This window comes from Myotis daubentonii, chromosome 18 (genome assembly GCF_963259705.1).
Source record: "Myotis daubentonii chromosome 18, mMyoDau2.1, whole genome shotgun sequence".
Classification (NCBI taxonomy): Eukaryota; Metazoa; Chordata; class Mammalia; order Chiroptera; family Vespertilionidae; genus Myotis; species Myotis daubentonii.
The window spans coordinates 26,911,563-26,930,080 of record NC_081857.1 but is presented as its reverse complement, the minus strand read 5'-3'; the positions used below and the strand labels follow the sequence as shown (position 1 = coordinate 26,930,080).

General features: G+C 39.2%; 1 protein-coding gene across 1 annotated transcript in view; it reads left to right on the top strand.

The window, feature by feature from the left end:
- The window catches only part of MROH9 (maestro heat like repeat family member 9), a 58,584-nt gene extending 40,336 nt beyond the window's left edge, over positions 1-18,248 (top strand). Inside the window, exons 15-22 of the mRNA XM_059675048.1 lie at positions 1,272-1,392; positions 3,962-4,099; positions 6,395-6,571; positions 10,151-10,303; positions 10,390-10,503; positions 11,749-11,851; positions 16,661-16,723; positions 17,921-18,248. Coding sequence (XP_059531031.1) covers positions 1,272-1,392; positions 3,962-4,099; positions 6,395-6,571; positions 10,151-10,303; positions 10,390-10,503; positions 11,749-11,851; positions 16,661-16,723; positions 17,921-18,159 — 1,108 coding nt within the window. The 3' untranslated portion in view covers positions 18,160-18,248. The remainder of the gene's footprint in view (positions 1-1,271; positions 1,393-3,961; positions 4,100-6,394; positions 6,572-10,150; positions 10,304-10,389; positions 10,504-11,748; positions 11,852-16,660; positions 16,724-17,920) is intronic.
- The last annotated feature ends 270 nt before the right edge of the window (positions 18,249-18,518 follow it).

Sequence of the window (18,518 nt, the reverse complement as noted above, 5' to 3'; positions counted from 1 at the left end):
CTTCCCTCTCTCTGCAGGACAGGTTTCTCCTTCTGATATGGACAGCTAGAGCCGAATCTGATTTCTCTTTCCTCGGTTGTTCACTGTTTCCTGCTCTGTAGGCATCAGTCAGTAATCGCTGTGCTTCCTCTTGAAAGGGGTTTGATCAAACCCGTGCTCAATGAGACAAATTTGGGAAAGCATAATGAAAGAGGGCTTTTGTTTTTCTTGTCCTAGAAAGATTCCTTTTTTTTCTAGTTAGTCTATTAGTAAATAGAAAGATTCTGATTATAGGCGTCAGATTTGCTGATCAAGAATCAGGATACATGGTCTTGATAACATAACAGACCATGTGAAGTTGTGACTGGCCCAGAAAGTATGTTCCAAATGGTCTCTGGGCTCCTGGTGCTCTTTTTTGCACATGGGTTTCAGGAACACATCTGGTTTTGTAAAAGTGTAGTTCATCTACACCCTGCAAATGGCCCCCAGTTATTAAGAGTCACTCTGTCCTTAGTAATTTGGGATCTTCATACTCAAAGTGTGGTCCACAGACCAGCAGCCACAGCAACACCTGTGACTTACAAATACAGACTCCCACGGCAGGCCTACTGAATCAGAATCTGCATTTTAGCAAGATTCCCTGGATGATCTGTGTGCACACTAATGTCCAGAAGCACTGGATTAGAGACGCCACCTGGAGCCTTCAAATGGAATCTGTGCCACCTCATCCTTCTCAATCCTGCCATGACCTATCTGATCCCCACCAGGATGTCAGGACAGCTGTGAGCCTAGCCAGTGCCCAAGTGTGTCATGGAGAATGGCTTAGTGAGTTAGGGCTCACCACCTCTTCTCCAGAGTAACCCAGGATAGCACCAACTCTCTCCTTTCTTGCATCATTTAAAGGAAGGACTTAGTCTATAACCAAAAGGTGACCTGCATGGCCATCTGGAATTGCCAAGGTATTTATTTTCTCTCCCTTTGGTCTGGCACTGATGGGAGGTTGCCGTAATTTAGGGCATTCTGTTCTGTGGCACAGGATGAGAGACGGGAAAGAGCAGCGATGTTAAGAGATGTTGTCAGTGACCCAGGTATATATCCTTCCCCCTGGTCTGTGTAGAATTCATACTGGGGCTGCTGTTTACCATGGATTAGGGTGTTTCAGAGAATATCTTCCTTGTTACCTGGGTGGTACAAAATACAAAGATACTAATTCTCTCTTTACCACCATTAGCATTTATTGATGCAGAAAGTGTTCTTATCTTCTTTACTAATACAGTGCCTCCTCTTTACAGAACTCTCGCTGAACATAACTTTCCGCAATTTCCAGAGACCCTACATTATCTCTACAAGCTCTCAGTGGAAGGTCCTAGAAGAACAGAGGAGGGTGTGATCACAGTAATTTTCCTTACTGAAGTGAGTTTTATTAGGAGACTGTGAACAACCGAGTTTTTACTCCCTTTTCTTACCCAAACTCACCCAATATGCCGACCTTTTATCTCCCTCTCTGAATATTTATTTTACCACAAGTTAAGACAATGACAGATATCTGAGGTTGAGGGGGTAAGGTGGAGACAGATCAGGAATATGGGAGAGTTGAACCCTCAGCCTGCTCCAGGAGTTGGCTTTTGTCATTCCCTGGAGATCTACACAAAAACTAATTATTTTTGAAATACTATTCATATATCTTTGCATGCCTGTTAAAGTATTTTGAGAGATAATTTAGTTTACTAAAGTTAGTAGGTAACATCTGGGATCTAAATAATACTTTAGGCTTTCTAGGGCGGGGGTGAGAATGGGCCAAACAACTGGGTGAAATGAAGATGTAGAACTCTATTACTTTGTATATGAATATTACACCATAAATTGTAATGCCATACTAGAGTCAAACAAGTTGAGGAAATCCTTTTGGATCTAACTTTAGTTTTCCTAAATAATTAACTATCTAAGCAAGCATTATTTAATTAATATGCATTAAATTCACTACTCACTGGTGATACTACCTTATCTTTATTATTTCATATACATACACACACAAGCACACATTCTAGTGCCGGTCTCAAGTGACTCTCCTGGGTTCCATTTATTTTCACATTTGTGGAAGCATCACACTGTTGAATTATGGCCATTTGCATAAATGTTAATATCTAGCAAACCATAGTCTCCTCAACTCTTCTTTTTAAAACTTTTTACCTTCCTATATATTTGTTCTTCTAGTTAAATTTCAAAATAGCTTTGCTAGGTTTGAGGAAAAATAAACTTTTGCTGAAAATACTGTAATTACATTAATGCTATGAGCTTCTTATGAAAAGTTGATATTTTTATAATGTTTTATTTTTTCTTCAATATTTTGTCATTTTCATATAAACTCTACACATTAATTTTGGAATTAAGTTAGCTTATATTATTTTAAATTAGTGTGAATGTGGCTTTTTAATTTAGATTCTCAAGCTCATTGTTGCTGAATGTTCAGGCAATTAAACTATTTTCTTGAATTCAGCTACTTTCCTGTGCTCTTACAGTAATTCTAATAGTATTTTACATGATCCTAATATACCATAGCTTTAAAATTATGATATCAACATACAATGTTAATTTACATGATCCCAATGCATGAAAAAAGAGGATAATATTATTACCTCTGTTTAAATCCTTACTTTTTTTTTTCTTGAATCATGTGTTTCCACCTTGGTCTTTAAAGTTCCATTTTGTGAATAATCTCATTTCTTCTTTGTCTACTTACCTATTATGACCTTAGTGTGTTTTCTCAATAAATTGTATGATTCTCTCTCTCTCTCTCTCTCTCTCTCTCTCTCTCTCTCTCTCTCTCTCTCTCTCTCTCTCTTTCTCTCCCTCTCACACACAAATTTGTGAAGGAAATCAAATAAGTTTAGAACATAGTGCTTTGACTATACATTCTTATTGAGATATATTTTAAGGACAAAAATATTTTTTAAAATACTCACTTTTACTCAGGAGGTAAATTAATATTGTATGTTGATATAATTTTAAAGCTATGGTATGCATTATAAAGCAAAAGGCAAATAAGTACACATATTAGTATTATGAGGCACCAAGGTTTTCCAAGAGAAAAATGATGCAAACATAAAACTGCAAAAAGTTAACACAAACTGTGTTATATTTGAATTTAATATATCAGCATTGTCAAAATGAACTTACAACTAAAAAAATATATATTTCCTAGTTCAAGTAAAGAAAGACCCAAAAAGACATAATATGCCAATAACAATTAGTGCACTCTAGTACCCGCTTCTAATGGTGTCTCAATACCATTACTCACTGCATAGAACCCTGTCTCCTTAAAGAAATGGATAATTTCAGGGGGCAAGGAAAATATAAGATGAACCTGGGACATCTAATTTTTCCACAAGCAAAGAAGTGCTCAAAGGTAGATGGATTGTGTCAAAAGAACATAAGAGTCAACGTGTTAGGGGCCCTACTGTCCAAATTTGAGTTTCAAAAGAAATAATAACTGCAAATAACTGTAATATATTAAAAACATTTTAATGCATAAGTCCTGGGTAATACTCAAAACTGGAAAGCTGAGAGACAGAGAGAGAGAGAGAGAGAGAGACAGAGAGAAAGAGAGAGAGAGAGACACCAGTAAATGTAGAAAAAATGCTAAACATAAAAAAAAAATCACTACTTGCAAGTCTCAATGTAATAAATGAATGAATGAAGAAAAAATTAACAATTTTAAAACCATTAAGTGAAAGGTTACTGGAGAACACAGTATTATCACTCCACCGATTAGTTACTGATTATAAAAGGAAAGTATGCCTTTTCCAGTTGCTGTGGGGTGATGTCACCATGGGAATATATGTGGGAATAGGTATAAGTATTCAGAGTTTGAGTGTGACTTGTGTTCCAGTTTTACTGAAAATGTCTTGATTTTTATGCCTGAAACAGAAATTGTGCATTGGCCTTTACTCTTCTTAGGAACGTATTAGCTGTTTTCTTTCAGCTTCTCAACAAATTCTTCAGGGACCCATTCCCAGAAGAATTTATGGTTCTCTTCAGGAACTGGGTCAATGACTCCAATCCTGCAGTTAGCAAACTGAGCCTGCAGAAAATCGCCACCATGGCGCCCGTGATCAACCAGGTATGCGTGTGTGTGATTTGTGTCTGCCAGCACCATCCAGGTCACAGTCTGAGACTTGATATTGCTCAATATCCTTAGTGATGTTTTATCACTAAGGGGTCTGGGTTGACTGGAAGGAATGTGTTAAGTCAATTTAGTGGCTTTATCACCTAATTCATATTTTTCCCAGAAAATAATTCATAGCACTCAGAATTTATCAGCATCACTCTACATGAACACCCTTCTTACAGTCTAAACTAAACCACACACAATAATTTCCCTTCCAACATATACATGTGCATGCATGTTAATCACCATCTCCCAGCACTCCCTCAAGCTTTTCCTTCCACTGATAATAACACTTTTCTCCTTCACCCATACATAGTCACATTTTTCTTTTTCAATGGTCAGTTCTAGTCAAATTCCACTGACTGTTCTGATCTTTAGCGGCCTCATCTCTCTCAGAGCCACATCGGTTATGCGCACTTATTTATACAATACTAGAGGTCCGATGCATGAAAATTCGTGCTTTCCTTCCCCCAGTTGCCGGCACTGGCTTCCCTCTGGGACCTGGGACCCAGCTGACTTCCCTCTGGCCCTGGCTTCATCAGGAAGGACGTCCGGAATGACGTCCGGTCTAATTAGCATATTAACCTTTTATTCTTATAGATTTTATATCTGTGCTTATATAATTCTGAACCAGCAGCATCAGCATGTCCTAGAAACTTAAAAGAAATGCAACATGGGGGGTTGGAGTGGCTGGGAAGGAGTCGATGGGGGGAAAAGGAGACATATGTAATATTTTAAATAATAATTTAAAAAAATGAAATGCAACGTGTCAGGCCCGGGGTCAGGCCTATGGAATCAGAAATACTGGGGTTGGGGCCCACGCATCTGTGTTTCCAAAAGTTCCCCAGGCGATTCTGACATTGCCCTATATTATTCCTGCTGAGTCATGTCACTACATCTGACCTTCCAGGAAGTTTGAACCTAAGTGTACCCCTATGTTTTGTAATTCCCTTGTAAACGTCAGTGTCCTTTGCGCAGTGCTGAGAGCATAGCTGTTCTATAAACCACTGTTGGTTTAATAATATATTTAATAACAAATCCTTGTTTGTCTATTAAACATAATCTCTGAAAACTTAAGCCAGTCAGAGGGCAGCCATTTTGCATTTAGAGGGAAATGAGCCAAGGTCTATTTGCTTTAAATAAATCATACAAGTTGATGTACATTCTTCTAATGAACAGAAAGTTAGTTATTGCCTTGTCTAGCACTCTTCCCAGTGTTATGAACACCTGAAGGGAAATTCAGTGTCAAGGTTATTTAGGAGAGTGAAAGTACTGGATTGAGATTTCATACACTATCTCAGTGATGGCGAACCTACGACACGCGTGTCAGAGGTGACACGCGAACTCATTTTTTTGGTTGATTTTTATTTGTTAAATGGCATTTAAATACATAAAATAAATATCAAAAATATAAGTCTTTGTTTTACAATGGTTGCAAATATCAAAAAATTTCTATATGTGACACGGCACCAGAGTTAAGTTAGGGTTTTCCAAAATGCTGACACGCCGAGCTCAAAAGGTTCGCCATCACTGCACTATCTATTGGTAAAGACTCAATTTTCCTGCCAGACACAGCGGCCTTTGGCTATTATTTTGGCAAACAGTATTTATTTCTTTTACTTTTCTTTCTATCCTTTCTTTTTCTCCTTTGGTGTCTCCTGTTCATGTTTTCCCTTGCCTTACATTCTGATTGTCTCTGATCTTCAACTGACTTCCATGACCTGGCACAGGACCTCAGTGGCTCTCATGTCCAAACAGTAGCTCTCAGGTCACTGTCACCTAGTTTAGAGGGCATGCTGCCAGTAGTAAGTTGGTAAATGTTTAACAATCAGCTCAATGGAAATAAGACCAATTTCCCTGGTTTAAATACTCCCAGCATGACTGACTTCAAGCTATCCAAGGGACATCATTAAACATAGAGTTGGGAAGAGGTGCACCATAGCACTTCATACAGATATAATACAGGTAAATAACCTCAAGGGCATATAAGAGTAAAATATAGTAAAATAAATAGGAAACGATGTTTTGAGTATTTATTGCCATTGTTTTTGTTTCTAAACTTATGACATTTAATTTTTAGTAGTGATTTCTAATGATCAGCTCACAAAATTTTTGACCCCCGGCTCTTGTGAGCCAGCTCCAGCACACCGCCGCGTGCTGCCCAAATGCAGAAGTGTGCATTCCAAAGGCTAACTCAAGTCTCCTTCTGCTTCCCAAACCCCACCATTTTCCTCCTTTCATATGTAGATAGAAAGTGTCTGCAGCTTAGTGTTATCCATCCTGGATGCCTTCTATTCCAAAGACAAGACTGTTGTAATTCGGGCCTTGTTTACCCTTCGAAGACTTTTAAACAAACTGGACAGGGTGACCTACTCATCTTTGTGCACCAGAATTGCTACCAGCTACTTCCCTCTGATGGATCATGTGAGTTACACAGTTAGATGTGTGAGATCATTAGGTTTTATAGTTCAGCTGAAGTACCAGCTGAGGCAATGTTATTATATCCCAGAATAAGTCAACAGAAGACAGTCATTTTGTGCAGGGCCACCATTTCTTTTTGAGATAACAGTATTAGTCAGGTAAGTACTGTCTTTTTTTTTTTTTAATGAAAACCTGGAAAAGTCTACCCATAAGAAAGGAGAATTAAAGAATAGCCTTTGTCCTTGGATGAAAAAGAAATTGTAGCTACGTGGTTATATATTGGTTAACCCTGGATCTGGATTTCCTGGGTTCCAATCCTGCTCTGTCTCTTACTAGCTATGAAATCTGGAGTGGGTGATTCAGTCTCTTAGTGTTCCAGTGTCCCACCTGTAAAAGAGAGGGTGTAGCAGGTGTCTTATGGGAATTAGAAATGATATGTAATGCCCCAAATGGGTTTCTTATCATCACATAAAACTTTTAGTTAAAAAGTACCTCATCAAAATGTTGCATATTTTGAAAATCCTCATTTTGTATGTTAAATGTGTTCCAGACAAGTTGGATGACAGTAATTTATTTTAATAAGCAAGAACACTTTGGTATGCCATGAGGAAATCTATTTTTTAATTTATCTTCATTATTGAATGGAATCTATTTTTAATGGTTGTTGGAATGAGTTGTGAACCAGAGAATTATTTCATAGTAAATTATCTTACCAAAATTTATATTCTTAATTACTGAGATTTCACAGAAGAAGAACACATATTAACACGTTAAGCACCCTATCAGTCACTGGTGATTGACACTATACTTTCTGTCTGGAAGACAAAACAAGATGGGCGCTTAATGTGTTAAACTATAAAAAGAAGGAATTTAGTGGCAAAAAATCCTATATAATAAAAGGCTAATATGCAAATCAACTGAACTGCAGAACAACCGGTCGCTGTGACATGCACTGACCACCAGAGGGCAGACACTCAACACAGGAGCTGGGCTCATGGCTGGCAAGTGCAGCAGCAGTGGCAGGAGCCTCTCCCGCCTCTGCAGCAGCACTAAGGACCCCTTGGGGGATGTCAGACTGCTGGTTTAGGGGAGCGGGCCTAAGCCATCAGTCGGACATCCCCCAAGGGCTCCCGACGGCAAGAGGGCACAGGCCAGGCTGAAGGACTCCCCCTAACCCCCACTCCTGAGTGCACGAATGTTGTGCACTGAGCCTCTAGTTATTTTTATAAAGGACATAATGATAATAATAGTAATAATAATAGTGGCTAAAATTTATTGAGCATTTACTATGGACCAGGTATTATAAGGGATTTACATCCATTATCTCATATAATTCTCTAAACAACTCTATTACTATTATCTAGGTTACATATAAGAAAACAGGCAAAGTAAAGTGAATAGGTAGAATATCCATGTAAAAAGTTTTTTCAAAATGAAATTATGCCCAGCCAGTGTTGCTCAGTGGTTGAACGTCAACCTATAAACCAAGAGGTCACAGTTCAATTCTCGATCAGGGCACATATCCAGGTTGCAGGCTCAATCCCCAGTACAGGGAGTGCAGGAGGCAGCTGATCAATGATTCTCTCTCATTGTTGATGTTTCTATCTCTCTCTCCCTCTCTATCAAGTATCAATTTACCCTATCATTCCTTGAAGTTAGAATATTGGGAAAGTATTAGGATATTAATGAGCCTATGTTACCATGTTGCTCCATATTAAAAGTAAAAAAAAAATGATCACACTTATTCAATCTATGGGAGACAAAACTGGGATTTCAACAGGTACCAGGGCATGTCAAAGCTCTTTCCACCTGCCTATATATACAGGCTGTTTCCCAAAAAGTAAACACATACTTTGAATACTTATAAAGGCAGTGTTTATTAAAATACATTTCATTTTCAAAATTGAGCTTTATCGGATGTTAAAGTGTGTATACATCTTGGGGGGACATGCTGAATAGCCTTTCTGTGGTTAGCATGTCTTCCTGTAGTCCATGGAGTCAAACAGGTAGCCCATAGGTGATTGCAACTTGCAGGTGTGTTAAGTTTAGCCCTCAAAAAGAATAAGTTTGATTTATTAAAATGTATTTTTATTGATTTCAGAGAGGGAGAGAGATAGAAACATCAATGATGAGAGAGAATCATCTGTCGGCTGCCTCCTACACGCCCCACACTGGGGATCAAGCCCGCAACCTGGGCATGTGCCCTGACTGGGAATTTAACCATGACCTCCTGGTTCATAGGGTGATGTTCAACCGCTGAGCCACGTCAGCTGGGCATAAGTTTGATATTTTTAAACTGGGAGATTGCTCATAAAAATCTGAATTGTGAATGAAATGTCAGAAGGTCTTGGAATACTGGACCCCACAAACCCACTTGGCCACAGTCTGTGGGAGCAGGGTGTCTTTGAGAGAGAGGCCAGAGCTCTCTTCTGTCCCCCATTCCATCATCTCCCTGCTTTCCTTAAATGCCTCCCACTTGGTTCATTTACATCGGCGGTTCTCAACTTGTGGGTCGCAACCTCTTTGGGGGTCAAACGACCCTTTCACAGGGGTCGCCTAAGACCATCGGAAAACACATATATAATTACATACTGTTGTTGTAATTAATCACTATGCTTTAATTATGTTCAATTTGTAACAATGAAAATACATCCTGCATATCAGATATTTACATGACGATTCATAACAGTAGCAAAATTACAGTTATGAAGTAGCAACAAAAATAATTTTATGGTTGGGGGTCACCACAACATGAGAAACTGTATTAAAGGGTCGCGGCATTAGGAAGGTTGAGAACCACTGATTTATATCATTATCCAGTCCCTATGACATGATTTAATAGCCATTGCTTTTGGTTTAGACTTTGATACCCATTAATGTAAACCCCTGGGAAGGAACATATTAGCCATTGGGTTTTTTGTTGGGAATATTTCTGATATATTCCTGAGGACAGAAAGGAATAGATTTTTTTAAAAATATGAAATCATAAACTTTTCTGAAAAACTGGGAGGTAATATTATATTTTCAAAATCTGACCTCTTCTCACTTGCAATTTTTCTCTTCTAGACCTTTATAATCCAATCACCTTCCCATTTGGCATAAGCAAGCCCTGGGAAACGTGGTTCTGTCAGTATGCCAAGCGCTCCCATTGGTATACACTGGCCACGCTGCAAAAGCCTCTGGCATTTGAATGCAGCATGGTTACTCTACGTATCTTTAGAAAAATTATCTCCAAGTTCAACAGGTTATTGAAATTTCTATGTTTAAGACATTATGCAATACTGTCTTCCTAAATTTAAGAAACTTACTGTTCACATTTGAAAGGCAATCTGAACTCTGGTAAGTAAATCTTGTTTAAAATAAAACCAGGAGCTGACTATACAAACCCAAAGTGAAGCTTTTCTAAAAATAGCTTATAATTATTTCACATATGTGTACGTGTGTATACATATGTAAAATACATGCTTATGTAGTATACATGCATATACATGTATAAATAGATATAAATGTTATGTCACACCGTTTAAAGAAAGACGACCTAGAAATATCCTCAAATGCGACTTTTCTGTGCACAAATCACAGACTGACGCAGGCATTCAGAGCATGGCCATCCGGCACTTTGGTGAACTGCTCAGGGACATGAACCAGTACACCTGGATGTTGAACGGCGTGGTTCTTGAATCCCTGGTGCCTCTGATCCTGTTTCTGGAGGATACAGAGACAAGAGTCGTGATGGTAAGTCCTGCCACCTTGTTTTCCTTAGTTCTGCAGGGACGCGCCTTGAGCAAAGAGATGCTCATCGGCCGCTCTCTGCTTCACAGGCATGTAAACACACACTGGCAATCTGCGCCTTGGAATTAAAATGGTCAACATTTACACAGTTCATGGAGCATTACAGTTTTGAGATGGTGGTGCTCAACATCTGCAACCATATTGTAAGTGGCCCTTTGGTGTTTCCTACCACGCATTTTAGAAAGAACAGGAAAGGATCTCCAAAACAATGTAAAGGTGTTGGGGACAAGGGTGAATCTTGGAGAAGGAAGGCGAAGAAAAATGGGTGATAACAGCTAGGGCTTGCGGCCAGAGAAAATTAACATTTCCCCCTTCCTCTTCCTCAACACTGATCCTCTCTAGCCCTTGTTCCTCCAACCCAGCTACATGGATCTTTGGGTGGGTATAAAGGTAGGAACATCTTTTCAGATCACCAAAAGAAAAAGTGGAAATATCTGGTCACTGCCTAATGAGCTGGTTCTCTGACACCAGCATGAACTACAGTGACAGCTGGAAGCATGCTAACTGCTAACCAAAGACTGGAAACACAAGGGAGGGGGGGAGTCCAGGGGGGAGGGGCAGAGAGGTTCGAATCATATAATTAACTGAATGATACCTGCAAACAGAAAAGTTCATACATAGAAATCTCAAGTTTTAAACTGGACCTTATCAACACTAATAAAAGAGAAAAATGGTAATTGGCGTACTAGCTACCCTTTTCATTGGCTAATCAGGGCTATATGCAAATTAACTGCCAACTAAGATTGGCAGTTAACTGCCAACAAGATGGTGGTTAATTTGCATATGTAGGCACAATGCAGGGAGGCGAAAGGGAAAGCAGGAAGAAGCCCCCTGCCACTGACAGTGATCGGAAACCCAGGGGGGAGCTAAGAGCTGGGGGGCAGGGCAAAGGCGGCCCTGGGGCCGCCTTTGCCCTGCCCCCGAGCCATGATCGGAGAATCAGGTGCCTTTTCCGCCCTGGCCAGTGATAGCAGGAAGTAGGGGTGGAGCCAGCGATGGGAGCTGGGCACGGTCGAAGCTGGCAGTCCCAGGAGCTAGGGGTCCCTTGCCTGGGCCTAAAGCAAAGCCCACGATCGTGGGGCCGCTGCAGCTGCGGGTCCCCGCTGCCCGGGCCAGACGCCTCAGCCAGAGGCATCAGGCCTGGGCAAGGGGCCGATCCTGCGATTGGAGGGTGATGGGGGTCAACGCCTGAGGGCTCCCAGTATGTGAGAGGGGGCAGGCTGGGCTGAGGGACACTCCCCCCCACACACACCCAGTGCACGAATTTCGTGCACCGGGCCCCTAGTTTGATATAAGCAATTAGGTTCTTTTCTCTGGAAGCCTCTCTGAAAGGGAACAAATGTACTTTTTCAACAACTGAGAGTGTTTTCCCCCCTATTTATTCTCAGTTTATTTCTCACGGGAGCTACATTACAGATTTGATATCTGATAGCTTAGGATTCCTGAGGAGTTCCCGAGTATACCTGAGGAGAGCAGCCCTTATTTTAATAGGTAAATAAAATCCAATTCTCATTTCCTCATTTGTCTTAAAAGGTATAGCGAGAAGTCTACCTTGAAAAAAATTAGAAATTGTTTTGCTTATGATGGACAGGCCCCATCATGGCGGTGTCTATGATGAATAGAGGTCAATATGTGTGAATAGCATAAAGTTATATTTTATACAACACAGTGAGTATAGCTGTGTGATTAAATTATTATACAAAGTATATTCAAGAAGGATGATTTAAAAATTTAACAGGATGGCATGCCACTGCTCATTAATCCCCTTCACTGCTGAAAAATCACCACCCAAGGAATAAGATTAATATCTAAAAATACAAGCACAATCTTTAACAAAACTTGGGTACCAGTATCCGTAACTCTAACAGATGAGAAAGAGCTATCAAAGTAGAAAAACAAAAGGTAGGGTTGGGGGCATTACAGGAAGATTCTAAGAGAAGATAATTAAAGTTTTCAATCTTGAACAAATCTGACCAAAGAGGTTTTTTCCCCACTAGATTCTCACCATGAAGATCCAAATTGACAATCCTTTATTTGGAATGACACGAAGTGAGTTCCTAACTTGGTAATGGGATTTTCACTTAACCCTGCTTGGCACCAAGGAGTAGCAGGACAACGAGGAATCAGAAAATGCAGTCACATTGTTCTTGTAGAGAGGAGACTGACAGTTAACAGTAGAAGACAAACTGAATAATTATGACCAGTACTAGAGCTCAAGATCTGTGCTAGTGAGAGAGGAGGAAAGGAACACACACACACACAAACACACACACACACACACACACACACACACACACACACACACAATCCGGTGTCACAAGAATTTAATTTCAAACCAGAAAGAATTCCTTCTACTCTGAATTCTACCCTGGTACTTCCCACAAACTATACTCTGTATATAACTATTGCAAGATCAAAAAATAAGTATTTTTTAGAAAAAGAAATGGCATTATTTTTCTACAGAGGTATTTCCAGGTGGGGAGGAGTGGGAAGGAGAAGAAAGAAAGATGAGAAACAAATTTTTTTTTAATATATTTTATTGATTTTTTACAGAGAGGAAGGGAGGGAGATAGAGAGCTAGAAACATCGATGAGAGAGAAACATCGACCAGCTGCCTCCTGCACATCTCCCACTGGGGATGTGCCTGCAACCAAGGTGCATGCCCTTGACTGGAATCGAACCCGGGACCCTCCAGTCCGCAGGCTGACGCTCTATCCACTGAGCCAAACCGGTTTTGGCGAGAAACAAATTTTATAAAACCTTTCTACAGAGCAGATGAACATCATGATAAAAATCTGCATGCCCGGCTGGTATGGCTCAGTAGTTGAACATCGACCTATGAACCAGGAAGTCACGGTTCAATTACGGGACATGGCACATGCCTGGGTTGCGAGCTCAATCCCCAGTAGGGAGCGTTCAGGAGGCAGTTGATCAATGATTCTCTCTCATCACTGGTGTTTCTATTTCTCTCTCCCTCTCCCTTCCTCTCTGAAATCAATAAAAATATGCATTTTTAAAAATCTCCAAAAATCTTAAAAACTTTTTAAAATAAAGACCTAAAATAGAGATACAAGCACACAGTCAATATATGATGGGGTAGTGAGAGCACATGAAAAACACGCTTCCAAAGCATAGGAGGCACGTGTAAGAAAAAATATATAACCATCACAAAAGAAAACTGCATTGCAACCAGCAGAAGAGACAATATATATTGTTGAAACCCCAGTAAGGGACAAGGAGTGCAGGGTTGAGAAACACTAGCAAATGAAATGAAAACCAGCAAGAAATAGTTTGAAAAACTAAGGAGCAGTGATTAGATATGGAAGATTTATGAAAGAGATGCAAAAAGGCACAAATAAATAAATAAAAGAAATAAACAATGAGAACAGAAAAGAGTAATCAAAGATATAATTTAAGGAATAAAAATAGACTTGATTAAATATACCAAGATGGTAAATAATGTTTTAATAAATATTTTATACAGAATGCAACATTAAAACATTTCCTGGTAAAGTTATGGAACTTCAGATTTAAAGAATTCTTTGAGAAGTTAAGCAATAAAAAGCCACTTATAAGTTAAAAAAAAAATCTGGCATTTGATTTCTCTATTTCAGTTTTAACCTCTAAAATAGAGGATGCCTACAAAATCCTAAGTGGAAAAAAACAACTGTGACTGAAAAATTATACCCATCTATGAAGATAACAGGAAAACATTTTCAAAAAACACAAGAACTCAGGATAAAGCGTTGCCATGAATCCTTCTTGAAGAAATCATTAAAGGATGGAATTCAGTCAACTCAAGAATGAATGGCTAAACTACTGCAAAAAGGCATGCAGTATTTACTTAACTGCGGGGTCTACACCAATTCTTGCTTTTCTCTGGGCCTCTGCAGGCTGTATGGTCTAAACACCACCACCCCCACCCCACCCCCCCCGCCAGCTCCCTTGCCAGTTTGTTTCCAGGTTGGTACAGCATTTCGTGCCCATGAATGCTTTTAAAGGGCAAGGATATGCTTAATATTCAGTAATAATTCTGACAATGTTACTCAAAAATTGTCCCATCAAGAATCCCCACTGCACACCTATTGAGAAATACAAACCAACAAGTTCTCTGTAACTAAAAATAAAAATGCCAGCCAATAATTTCATAGATCTTGCCAAGTCTATTCTAAAAGTATGTAGAAAAGTGAAAGGCCAAGATACTTCTAAAGAAAAAATGTGGCTACTACTCCAAGATATAAAGATTTATTATAAAGTTACAGAATTGTAGACTACTTGTTACTCAAGCAAAGACTGACAGAACGGTGAAACAGAAGGAAGCCTAAAAATAGACCCATACATATACAGTGACCCTGCAAAGCAGTAGACGCAGAAAAGGACAGTTTTTTTTCTCCTAATGGTGCTGGGTCAATTGCACAGGTACATAAAAAAAATCTTGGCTTGCACTGTATGACATATGATTCCAGTTGGATCGACAATCCAAAAGTGTGAAAGATAAAACCATAAAGCTTCTAGAAGTAAATACAGGAGAATATCATTATATAATATTCCTGAGGCAGGCAAAAATTTCCTATCAGACCCCAAAAATTCACTAACCATAAATAGAAAAAACAATAAATTGGACTCTGTTAAAATTAAAGATGCGTGTTCATTAAAAAAACACACACACAATATAAATGTGAAAGTTTAGTCAGAGGGTAAGAGAAGATATTTCTAAGGTGTGTAACAATGAAAAAATTAGGATCCAGAATTTTCTTTAAATGCCTACAAATAAGAACAATATAGGCTACTATATATAAAAATAGGAAAGAGGCTTACTTGAATGCACATGTCACACACAAAAAATACCCAAATTACCAATAATTATACAAAACTTATGAATTATCACAAAAAAGTGAATTAAAATCACAATGTGATACTACCACCAAACCCATTAGAATAACTAAAAGGGAAAAAAATTAACAAATGATAACAAATGTTAAGAGTGTGGAGCAATGGAAATGTTCATACGCTGATGTGGGGAGCAAAAATTGGTACAACTGCTTTGCAATGTCTGGCAGTAACAACTGAAGGGGAACATAGCATATCCATGGGTCAGTAAATTCCCTCCCAGCTGGATACCAAACATCAGTGCATACAAATGCATACCAAAATCCATATGTAAGAATGCCCATAATAATAACATTATTTAAAATAGACCAAAATTGGAAACACACATTGACCATCATCAGCAGAACGGATTAGAAAATGCTGAATTCATAAAGATAAATATCACTAGTACCTATTTCAGGCTTGGAGTGCCATATGATCTATGTCAGTGACTTTCAACCACTGTGCTGCGAGAACATTTAAAACATGCGATACCTAACTATTTAATCGAGGGCACTAACCTCTTTTCCCTTAGTGGTTCTCAACCTTCTGGCCCTTTAAATACAGTTCCTCATAAAATTATTTTTGTTGATACTTCATAACTGTAATGTTTCTACTGTTATGAATCGTATTGTAAATATCTGATATGCAGGATGGTCTTAGGCGACCCCTGTGAAAGGGTCGTTGGACTGCCGAAGGGGTCGCGACCCACAGGTTGAGAACCACTGCAAATAAATGACTACAGCCAACACAACAATAGCCATCTGGTGTGAATGAATCAAAATTATTTTTTTATCAGAGCGACAAAAAATATATATTTTTTGGTATGCTGTAGAATTTCAGTAATTAGTTTATGTGTGCTATGAGATTTTTTTTAAAAAAAGTTGAAAATGGCTAGTCTATGTCACAAGTCTACTGGTGTGGGTGAAAGCAGCCAGAGATGATATGTACTAGTACACTATGAGCCCATGAGCATGGCTATGTTTCAAGAAAACTTTAATAGCCACTCCTGCCATGTAGCAATGAAAATAAATGAACTATTGCCCCATTAGAGAACATGGATGAATCCCAGATAATGTTGAGCAAAAGAAGGCAGAGCCAAAAGAATGTATTCTGAGGGATAGAGGAGCAAATTGGGAAAGAGCATAAGGAAGACTTCTGGGATGCTAGGCATGCTCCATTTAGGTGGTAGCTAGAAGTCTTAACTTTGTGGTCATTCATTGACCTGTGCAATTAGTTTGTGTGCATGTTTACACACATACATATTTTTCAATAAAGTGTTTTATTAAATTAATAAGTATGTGAGAGCACTAAAAGAGGACCCAAGGATAATCTAGAGATGCTTTGCTTTGAAGAAGGCAATGATAATAACTAGATAACATCAGAGAATGTATTTTCATAATGTGTTTTGGGGTTTTATTTTGTGTCTAGGGTACTTGGCAACATTGGGTAGACATTTACTGCTCAAAGATGATATTGAAGTCATGCTTGAGGGTAAGTGTTGAAGGTATAATGAAATCTTCATGCACAGGTCTAAATAAATTAACTATCTTGATTCTAGTGACATGAGTTCTCTAAAGGTGCCAGGGATGGGAAGAGGGTGGTGGTTAGGGGGGAATCAAAGAAAGAACTGGGTTAAGGGGCATCCCTTTTCCCATTCTCTCCCTCTCCCTCTCTCTTTCCCCCTATTTCTTTTTTTTAATAATTTAAAAATATATTTTTATTGATTTCAGAGAGGAAGGGAGAAGAAGAGAGATATAAAAACATCAATGATGAGAGAGAATCATTAATCAGCTGCCTCCTACATGCCCCCACACTGGAGATCGAACCTGCAACCTGGGCATGTGCTCTGACCAGGAAGTGAACCATGACCTCCTGGTTCATAGGTCAACTCTCAACCACTGAGCCACGCAGGCTGGGCTCCCCTATTTCTTTTTAAGGAAGGAAGAAAGAATTTCCCACAAACCCAGGACCTGCAAATAATGATATTAGCATGTCATCTATAATAATAAAAGCATGATATGCTAATTAGACGGGATGTCCTTCTAGACATCCTTCCAGACAAAGCCGGGGCTGCGAGGGAAGCCCAGGTCCTGGGAGCCAGAGGGAAGCCAGTGCCAGCAGCTGGGGGAAGGAACGCCTATTCTTGCACGAATTTCATGCATCGGACCACTAGTTATATATATAATCCCAGACATTTTTAAAGAATGTAAGTTATTACATGGTTATTTTCAAAACAACCCTAACTGTTTTATAACTTTTTTCACTTATTCATACATAACAGTGCCAGGGATGGGAGGAGGTTGGTGGTTAGGAGGGGAATCAAAGGAAGAACTGGGCTCATGATATTCCAATTTTAAAGTAGTTCCCTATTAAAGAACATTCAGGCTGAATCCAACTTTTTTCATTATTATGAGCTATATTGAGCCTCTTCATGAATATATGTTTATGCTATCTAGAAAAATGCTCAGCACATAATAGACACCTCCATAAATGTTTAGTGAATATTTCCATTTTTCTTTTAATGATGTCTAGATAAAACTTCCTGGATGCTATCAGTCAAATTAATAAAAATTGGGGGTGGGGGAGGGAAAGATAGAGGAGGACTCTGAAAGGTGGGGCTGTTCAGAGTTAGAGCTTCTCAGACTCTGAAACAGATGCCTTGAACTAAGGGACCTTCTGCCATTACAGCTGTCGAGCGAGTGCTTCAGGATGAAGACCCTCTGGTTGAGGAGTTGGCAAAAACAACCTACGAACTTTTTAAGAAAATAGCCCATAACCTGACCTCCTCGGTTATTAAACAAAGCTTCCGAAGACTGTTTAACTTTATCTACATCAAAAAAGTGAAGCTTCTTTATAATTATAACTCGCCTGGAAGTCCCACGGAGATTAAAGAAACTGATAATTGTGAAGAAGATGTAGAAGAATGAGGCATTTGCCGGTGCCTTGGAGCACAACTCAGAAGAGGAGTGGTTTTCCCTTTCCCCCTTGATAACCTGAGTCTATTTGTAGATGCTTTTCTGAAGGAAAAAGGATCTAGGAGCCATTTTACTGTTCCTTCTTAATTGTCTTCAAATATAGAAATATGTTGCCTCTCTAGGTCTGACAGTGATCAGAAGCCTTAATTCATCAAACTCACTAATAAATTTGAAAAGTCACACAAGCAAAATGTTTGACGAGGCGCTCTTGGAACTTAATTTAACCAATAAGCATCTATGAAAAACCTTGTAAGGGCCAGACACTGTGCTAGGCAGTGGGGACCCCAGAAGGGTCCCATCTTCAGGAAGGT